This window comes from Trichosurus vulpecula, chromosome 5 (assembly GCF_011100635.1).
Source record: "Trichosurus vulpecula isolate mTriVul1 chromosome 5, mTriVul1.pri, whole genome shotgun sequence".
Taxonomy (NCBI): domain Eukaryota; kingdom Metazoa; phylum Chordata; class Mammalia; order Diprotodontia; family Phalangeridae; genus Trichosurus; species Trichosurus vulpecula.
In genome coordinates this window covers 128,810,477-128,820,889 of record NC_050577.1, presented here as the reverse complement: position 1 = coordinate 128,820,889, position 10,413 = coordinate 128,810,477, and the positions used below count along the sequence as shown (strand labels likewise).

The window sequence follows — 10,413 nt, the reverse complement described above, 5'->3', positions numbered from 1 at the left end:
CAGCGTTCTAATTTATAACTTAAAACAAACTACACCTACATATCCTTGAGGTAAAACCAGTCAATTTCATATAAAGTCAAAATTTTAGTATTTTAGTTCACACTTCCAAATTACAATTCATCTATAAATCAGATGTGCGACTACTCATGCTGCAAAATCTCACACTATTTTCAAATGGAAATTTACTGTATTGGGGGCAATATAAAATGAATATTTATAATAAAGTCGTACATAAAACTATATACAAGGCCCTAAATGTGTGTGTATACTTGTCTTCTCTACGCTATAAAAAATCCTTATCCTTTTTATGACGATGAGTTATCTTCCATTAAAGTCTTATTCTGAAGCCTTGTCATGGCCTGGAGGTAATCCTTGGTTCAAGAAAGCCATACTAGCAAAGCACAATAGCTGGTAGGTTCAGCCAAGAAGAAAAGGCTTCATCTAGGGGTCTGACAACAGACTATATCTGCTGTCTAAGGACCAGCCTAGTTAAGCACAAAGAGTCTTGAGTTGCAGCTAAATAGGAATTTAATATAGCATGTGAGCAGAGTTGTTTTCATCTTGTGCCCAATGACAACAAGAAATATAATATCATGGGCCGTGAGAGAACCAATTATGCCAATTCTTTCATTTGCTTCTTTGAGAATTTGCAAGTCTTCCTTCAATTTAGAAACAATTTCTATAGGTATTATCATTTCATTTCTAGTAATGATTCCTATATAGATGCGGTTCAGTTTTTCCCTCAAAGTAAAAACTCATTCGGGCAAAGATTGTGCATTGGAGTATCAATAGTTCACGGTCTAAAAAGGGTGTGATTCTGAGCACCTTCTGGCTCCTTTCTGTTGTGATGTATCCATCATGATCCAGGGAGTCATACAAGACTTTTAACATTTTTATTAATTTCATGTGTCCATGGTCAAAGAAATCATGACCTAGGGGCCATCCTGCTGGTAGTGAACCTCTCTGTACTTGACTAGGTTGACCCTTGGAAAACAGAGATAACATGTTAAGATGACCATACTCAAAACATAGATGATATAGTAAAATCTGGTCAAATTTGCACTCTCTTGGAACATCTTTCAAGAATGCAGGGTCATCTCCATGCCACATTAGGGCAATGGAGTAGACTTTTGTGGACCTAGAGAACCTCAACCAATAGAAAACAATCAACACAAGGAAGATGCTGAAAGACCTAAAAACCACAAAGAATTTTGTGTAAGACTTAGGTAGGCCAAGTCATCTAAAGAGCATTTCTAGATGAAACTGAAAGTACAAAAAATAGAAATGAAATGGAAAATACTTGTTTATATTTTTTTGGTGACCAATATTCACCACATTTAGATTCTACCAGGATATATATCCTGCTATATAATGTAAGGAAGTGGCAATGGTACTTAAGGTGAAATCAGGAAGAAGGCTAGACTTGACCAATCTTGATTACATTCTTTTTTTTTTTTTTGCTTTAAATTTTGTTTTATTTAATCCAATTTAGTAGATGATTAACGTTTTCCACCAACTCGGGGGCAGAAACTTTGACAGGCTTCACAATTTTTTGTTTAGGTGCTGCCTTTGTAGGAGCCTTAGCAGCAGATGCAGCTGTCTTCTTTGTTGCTTGTTTAGCTTTTTTTGCTTCCTTGGCAGCCCTGATGGCTTGTTCTCGTTCGGCCTTTCTAACTTCAGGTTCCTGGTTCCTCTTGGCCATTATATCAGCAAGAGAAGCCCCAGTGATAGCCCTCTGGAATTTGACAGCCCGGCGTGTCCTTTTCTTTTGAATCTCTTCCGACTGTCCCTTCTTGTGCTTTCTTCTATACAGGACAGTCCAATTGATCTGCCGGGGGTTCCTCTTTGAAAGGAATGCAGACTTGCATTTTGCATTCAAAAATTGGAAAACCTTCCCGTCCGTGCGGGCGTAGCGCCTCCCGTGACCCGGGTAGATCTTGTACCCGCTGAAGCTGCACAGCTCGACCTTCATGGCTGCAAGCCGGCCGAAGATGGCGAAGAGGAAGAGAGAAGAGAGAGCTCTTGATTACATTCTAAACAAATCTTGCAGGGCAGCTAGGTGGCACAGTGAGTAGAGCATTGGCCTTGGAATCAGGAGGACCTGAGTTCAAATTTGACCTCAGACACTTGACACACTTACTAGCTGTGTGATCTTGGGCAAGTCACTTAACCCCAACTGCCCTGCCAAAAAACAAAAACAAGCAAACAAAAAAGAAATCTTGCAGGAGGCAACAAAATCTTAAAGGCATGACAGAGGGAGATTCCAAACAAATGAAAAAGATTATGGCTAATACTACTACAAAAAAAATTAACTAAAAAGACATGAATAATTACCAGCCTAAATGCCTTTATTATCTCTATAAATTCTATATAATAATGGTATAGCTACATTTCAAGAAGAGCTTTGCAAAAAAGTAAAAGGGAAATATGTGGGTTTTTGTGTATTATTTTATCCTGCTTTGTACTCACACAACTGACTTAGATGTGTAAAAAATATAAGTTCCCACTGTATCTATTGTTTGATAATTTATAAAGATATCTAATTTGGCATGGTCCAATGAAATTTTAAAGACTCTTCTCATAAAAGGCATCATTACATACATTAAAATCATAAAAATGCATCACAGATATAAACTTTCAATAAATCTTTAAATATCAATATCAAGCAAGGCATAAAACCATAAGGCACATTCTTATTAAATGTGTTCACCAGTTGCAGGGATAGTGTCTTGTGTCAAGTCCAAAGAGATAAGGGACACCCTTAGTAATGGTAAGGTTCTCCAGAAACTTCTGTTTGTGGGTGGCATTGTGAGGAATTCATTTAACCTCAGAGCAATACAGGATTGTTTTTAAGATCTATAGTCACTCAAAAGAGGTTAGGCTATCCATCAACACTGTAAAATCAAAGTTTAATTGCCCAGATTAAAAAAATTCAAATAATGATTTGCAGTTGGATAATCAGCCCAGTGAGTTAGTCCTTCAGTATGTTAGTCATTAGTGTGAACGTATATGTATGTGTATGTACCTCTGCCTTTACAAGGTACTATGTAGATGAATAGTAAGTTGGACCCAGAATTGGACAGAAGAAAAACTACAGACTGAATTATATTTCAGAAACTATGAACATTTAACAATTCCAACCGTTTGCTTCTGAAAACACCCGTCTTTTTGATAAAATTTACTCTATGATGTCGCATGGTTAAAATCATTAAACACAAAAGCTCTTAAAAGATGCAAAATTATAGGTGACCTTAAGGAAAATGGAAAGCTGAATAAAGGATACGAGTAGGATGCAGCATACTACAAATGATGACTTACATTTAGAAAGTGGCATAAAAACATAATTGAGGACACATATAACCTGAAAGAAGGTTTGTATATTAAGAGTGAGGTATGATAGACTACAGCTCATGTATAAAATTGGTAAAAAGAACCAGAAGGAACCCAGTGTGTTCTATAGATCATCTTTGAAACATTTACAGAAAGACATGGACAAGAATTGCATAGGATTAGAAGGTATAGAGGGGTTGTAATCTACAAATTAAAAGGACACTAGTACCAATAAGGTCATGTTCTATCCAAATAAAAAAGTAATGTCTAGAACTGGGAGAATGGTAGCAGAGACTGTATCCTCTTATGCCTCATAACTTTGACTTTCAACATGTCTCTACCTGCTGCAGAGTCAATAAAATTTTGACTGCTGCAACGCTTTCCACAATGTGAGGTCCCTGTAGTTCTCTACTACTTCTTGTTATGTGTGTAAAACTATGATTTGGCTTATTAGAATTTTGTGCTTGTAAGTGCTATCCTTACTAAATATAAGTAATGCTGATGAATCCATGTTGCTTGCAATAGAATATACAGATGAATATATACATTTATACACAGTTCTTTTAATAAATACATCATTATTAGGACCTTTTGTATTAGAAAATTATTTATTTCCCTTCTGCCATGGAATATGAGTTAGAATTTCATATGTAGACTGACAAGGAGGGATGGAAAACATCAAAACTTCTTAATGCCGCTAATTCCTCATTTGAGAGAATAACCCAATGTCATTTTCCTGATACCTTTCCTAAATTCCCTGGGAGTTCTGTCTATATGATTTGGCATATATCTTAAAGTGTAAAATTTTCCATGTTTTTTTGCTTTTGCCCTTAAAACAAGCTAATGAGGTATCCTCCTTCTTTCCTGGGTTTGGAGTCAGAGGTTGTTGCTGTTGTTTAGTTGTATCTGACTCTTCATGATCCCTTCTGGGGTTTTCTTGGAGTGGTTTGCCATTTCCTTCTCCAGTTCATTTTACAAATGAGAAAACTGAGGCAAATGTGATTAAGTGACTTCCCTAGAGTCACATAGCTAGTAAGTGTCTTAGGGGAGACTGGAACTCAAGTCTTCCTGGTGCTAGGCCTAGTTCTGCAGTGGATAGAGTGCCAGTCTTAGAGTCAGGAAGGCTCATCTTCCTGAGTTCAAATCTGCCCTTGGACACTTACTGTCTATGTCACCCTGGGCAAGTAATTTGACCCCATTTGCCTCAGTTTACTTATCTGTAAAATGAGCTGGAGAAAGAAATGGCAAACCACTCTAGTATCTCTGCCAAGAAAACCCCAAATGCAGTCACAAAGAGTCAGACACATGTGAATAACAACACCAACAATCTTGGTTCCTAATAATAATTTTATTGATAAATGGCCATGTGAACTTAAGTGGATCCAAAGCTTCTGACAAAGCATCAGAACCTCCATAATCCTCCTTGTTAGTCAACCTGGGGTATATTAGGAATCATTCCATTTTTACACTCTCATTCTCTCTAGCAAATTACAAATTATACTGAAGAATCTAAAAGTCTGGATCTAGAAGCAGAAGTATAATGCTCCCCACCAATCAACATCCTAACAAAATTAAAAGATAGGATTTTTCCTGTAAAAAGGAGGAAAGGTACACTATCCTTATAGCCACTATACTACCACAATCTGGAGAACTATCACATCTAATCTAGAAGCAAATTTGGTTGTCTGTAACCATTGCCCATCTTCACCTGGAAAAATACCCTTCAATAAATTTCTTTCGAACACATAAATCTCATTAATGAACTGATTTTCTCTTAATAAGTGTGCTTGTGTTATCTCATAATATCCTACTTGCAGAGGTATTTACTACTAAATGAAGGAATTAAAAGAAGTGGAAGATACTGATCAAATAGCCTCATTTTAAAATTCCTTGAACCCAAGAAATTCCAACTATAGCAGGGAATAACCCTAATTTATTAGTTCAAAACAGATTTTAAAAGATGTCTTGGAACAGTGGTGTCAAACTCAAATAGAAACAGGTCACTGCCAGCCTCATCTTGACTTAGAAAATCACAAATTAACACTAGCTATATTGTATCACGTTTTTATTTATTTTGTTAAATATTTCCCAATTATATTTCAATCTGCTTGGGGCCACATTACAGAGTTTTGCAAACTTCAAGTTTGACACTTCTGACTCAGAACATTTGGGCCTGCTATTTGTAACCCCAACAGTCAAGTTACTATTTTTTAGTCTCTTTTCTTCCTTTGTGGCCCTCTGTTTTAAGAATTCTTCCACCAGCAATGTAACAATGTTCCAATTTTCCCACATCCTCTCCAGCATTCATCATTTTCCTGTTTTGTTATTTTAGCCAATCTGACAGGAGAGATGTGGTATCTAAGAGTTGTTTTGATTTGCATTTCTCTAGTCAGTAGTGATTTAGGGAACTTTTTCATATGCCTATAGATATCTTTAATTTCTTCCTCTGAAAACTGCCTGTTCATATCCTTTGACCATTTCTCAATTGGGGAATGGCTTGTATTCCTATATATTTGGCTCAGGTCCCTGTATATTTTAGAAATGAGGCCTTTATCAGAGATACTAGTTGTAAAGATTTTCTCCCAATTTTGAGATGATCCAGCCACTTTGGAGAGCAATTTGGAACTATGCCCAAAGGGCTACAAAAATGTTCATACCCTTTGACCCAGCAATACCACTTCTAGGGTTGTATCCCAAAGAAATCACACAAGCGGGAAAAGGACCCATATGTACAAAAATATTTATAGCAGCTTTTTTTGTGGTAGCTAAGAATTGGAAATCAAACGGATGCCCATCAATTGGGGAATGGCTGAACAAGCTGTGGTATATGAAGGTAATGGAATACTATTGTGCCATAAGAAATGGGGATGATATGGACTTCATAACAACCTGGAAAAACCTACACGACATAATGCTGAGTGAGCGGAGCGGAGCCAGGAGAACATTATACACAATCACAGATATATGGATTCTGTGAGGACCAACCCTGACAGACTTCGCTCTTCTCAGCAACGCAAGGAACAAAGACAACTCCAAAGGACTCACGATGGAGAATGCTATCTACATCCAGAGAAAGAACTATGAAGTATGAATGCAAATTGAGGCACACTTCATGCTCACCTTTTTCTTCCCCTTTTTTTCTTCTCTTTTGTTTTTGTTTTTGGGTTGTTGTTTTTTTGGGGGGTTCTGTTTCTTCTTTCTCATGATTCATTCCATTGGTCATAGTTCTTCTCCACAACTTGACTAGTGTATAAATTAATTCAATGCGAAGTTATATGTGGTAGTTATATGAGATTCCATGCCGTCTTGGGGAGGAAAGGGCAAGGGAGGAGAGAAAATCTGGAACTCAAAATTATGTAGAACTGTGTGTTGTAAACTAAAAATAAAAATTTAATAAAAAAAAGAAGTCAGAAAAAAAAAAGAATTCTTCCTAGGTGGTGGAAAAGCAAAAAAAATTTGGTTAAGATTTTACCGATCTAATCTACCTACAGAAATGCTAGATTCAGACTTAGTTCCCTTGGGTTTTCTCAAAATTACTGCAATACTTTATAAACAACAACAGAAATTTCAGAAAAAGAAACTGAACTAACCACAAATGATCTACCAAAGCAGAGTGGGGGGGGGAGGGGACACCTGGTTCAGGTGGATTTTCAAGAGAATCATATAAAAAAACCCTGAAGGATAAATAATACTATGCTACAGAAATTATTCTCACCAGTGGAGAGAGTTAAGGATAAGATATGATAAACTCAAGATTTATATGAAAACAACTGCAAAAAAAATTATTTCAAGAAATAAAGAATGACAAATTTATGGGATATTCATTGTTCATGAGTGGGACATGCCAATACAATAAAATTGTCACAGAAACAAAATTAATTTGCAGACTTAGTGCTATCAGAGTACCAAGGGTAGCATTTATAGGGATAGACAAATTGAAAACAAAACTCCGAGAAATAAAAAGTCAAGGATGTCGAGGAAAATATAGGAATGAAGTAGGGATAGTACTTCAAAATCTCAAACAGTATGGCGGAAATTAGAAATAGAACAGCACCTTACAGCTTTAACCACAATGTCCAAAATGGATAATCTTTTTAGGGAAAAAAGGTCATATCATAAAAGAAGAATTATGAAACATATCAATCTCCTACACTATTTACTGAGAAACATTCACGGGAAAAAATATGGCTATAAGGGACCCTCTTCATATCTGTGGCAACCTAGACGTAAAGTCTATAATCGAACTATATTCTGAGGTTTCCTGGAGATAGCTTTTTGTACGGACAACATAAGCTAGAAGATATGATGACAGGTAGGAGGCACAGTGGATAGAGTACAGACATCGAGTTAGGAAGACCTGAATTCAAATTGTGCCTCAGATACTTACTAAGTAAGTATTTACCTTGGGTAAATCACTTAACCTCTATTAGCCTTGGTTTTCTCATCTAGAAAGAACAGATAATAATAGCACCTACTTCTCAGAGTTGTGAGAATCAAATGAAATAACACATTTAAAGTTCTTTGCAAACCTTAGAATACTATAAAATACTATTTACTATGACTGCTAGGTAAATGTAAATTAAATTGATACCAAATTAAATGTAAATGGTATATGTCTAATGCCCAGGATTAACCCATGCTTAAAAAACCTTGTTTTAACCTTGCATTCCTCAAATTATCATTCTATACCTATATTCATTGACTTATCTTTCTCCCTAACTACTAATTTTTTGACCTCTTCCAATCTGTGTTCCCAGTCCTCATCTAAAAATGTGTTATCCAAGGTTAACAATAACCTCTTTAATTCTAAATCCTATCACTTTTTCTCAGTCCTTAGTCTGGGTCTCTCAGCAGTTTCCGATACTGCTAATGATTCTTCCTCCACCTTCTACATATTCTTCCTTCCCTTAGCTTTAGTGACATTACTATCTTGGCTCTCCTATTTGACATCTTTCTCAGCTCTTTACTGAATCGTCATCCAACTTCTATTCCAAAATCATAACTGTCCCTCAAGACACTGTCCTGATACCTCATATTCTCTTTATATATGTGTGTATATATATATATATATGTATATGTGTGTGTATGTATGTGTATATATATGTATATATGTGTATGTATGTGTGTGTATGTGTGTGTATGTGTGTATATATATATATATATATATATATATATATATATACACTTTTCATGGTCATTTCATCAGTTCCCATGGTTTCAATATTTTTATGCAGATGACTCTTTACTCTGTATATACTGCCCTAAATCATAATCATTCTTCTAAATTCATCTTGCATCAACAACAACATGAATCTCTACCTGGATGCCTGATAGGTATCTTAAACTCAACGTATTCAAATAGAATCTCAATCTTTCTCCCTGCAATTGCTCCTCCTCCAAACTTCCCTACCTTTTTCGAGTTCTCCACCATGCTTCCAGTAACAGAGGTTTGTAACCTTGGTGTCATTTTGCTCTTCCTCACCCTCAAATATTTAATTACCTGGAAAGTCTTGTCAGTTATACCTCTATACCACCCCTCACAGCCATTCTCTTCTTTCTACTCACATGATCCCAGATTTAGAGCTAGAAGGGACCTCAGAGGTCATCTAGTCCAAATCTCTCCTCTTACAAACCACCACCCTACTTCAGCCACTCATGACTTCTTTCATGAACTACTGCAGTAGTTTCCTAATTGGTTCTCCTGATTTCAAACTCACTCCTACCCAATGTAAACTCTGCAAAGCTAAAATAATCTTTTTAAAGCACAAGCTATTACTCTCCTGCTCAGAAATCTTCAGTAATTCCATATTGCCTACAGGATAAAAGAAAAACTCCTCATCCTGGTATTTACTATCTGGCTCCTTTCTACTTTTCCCAGATTTATTTTGCATTGTTCCCTTACACATGCTTTTTGTTCCCGCAAAATATACTATTAACTGTTCCCCAAACAGAAGTCATTTTTACTGCTGTAACTTGGCACATGCTGACTCCCATGCCTAGAATGTTCTCTCTTTTCTCCAATTGTTTTGTATTATCCCTTTTACTCCCCAGTAGATATTTGTTGCATCACCCTAACAGAATATAAATTGTTCAACAGTAGTGACTTCTTCTTTGTTTATTAATTTTTGTCTTTGGGTCCCCAGTGCCTAAACTAGTCCCTTACAAAAAAATCAATCCTTAATAAATTTCTTTTGAATTGAATTAAATCCAACACATTATGAGACCCTAACATTTTAATTTAGTGAACTGTAGCAAGATTATTGCTGTAGCCAGAGTTTTGGATAAGCACATTTTTTGGATTCAATTCACAAGTGTTCATATACACATGATATAATGTCCATATGTCTGATTCTTGAAAATTCATTCTTTGTAAGAAGTAAACAGAATGTTGGATGGATGGCTTGGCAGCTGTTTGCATTTGTTCGGTTTTCACTGCTAAATGTAATGTGTGAAGTGCAATAGTTTTTCTACCAAAAGTAAAAGGAAGCTTTTAGTTTCATTTATGTATTAATTTTATTTGCCTGAAGCAGAAACTATTAAATGAATGTGTTATTACTTTAAAGCAATTAGTAACAGTAGTTGAATTTAAAGTAAGCAAATGATGTAATTCAACAATATAAAAGTGGAATTTTCAAGGAACAACAAATAAGAAGAAGCAAAAGGTTTTGGACTAGCGAGTGACAATTTACTTCTAAACTTTCTTTTAAGAATCAAAGCACAATTTCATGACAAGATAAAATGGAATAGGGCCACTTACATCACATGCCTAGACAGTCATCAGATTTCCGAAACTGTTTACCTCTTTCCCTTTTCCCACAACTGTCCACATGAGCATTTGCCAATATTTTAATCCAGTAAAACACAGTGCAGACACCATCTAATTCTGATTCACACCACTTTACTATAGAAGTGTAAAGTCTATAGTCACATTCCTTATGCAAAGAGCTGTTGGGGCCTATATCAAAACCAATTTGAATCAATAAACACATAGATGTATACATAGGTATAGCTATCAGGCATCTTCTAATCAAATGGAGCAATAAGTGAACTTGGTCAAATAGAAGAAAAATGTTTTGAGGCACA

The 10,413-nt window shown here is 35.9% G+C and overlaps 1 protein-coding gene across 1 annotated transcript; it reads right to left on the bottom strand.

Moving 5' to 3' along the window:
• Positions 1-1,445: 1,445 nt before the first annotated feature.
• LOC118850231 (60S ribosomal protein L24-like) lies at positions 1,446-2,003 on the bottom strand. Its single transcript, XM_036759484.1, has one exon. The coding sequence runs from the start codon at positions 1,970-1,972 to the stop codon at positions 1,475-1,477; it is 498 nt and encodes a 165-aa protein (XP_036615379.1). The 5' UTR covers positions 1,973-2,003; the 3' UTR covers positions 1,446-1,474.
• Positions 2,004-10,413: the final 8,410 nt, after the last annotated feature.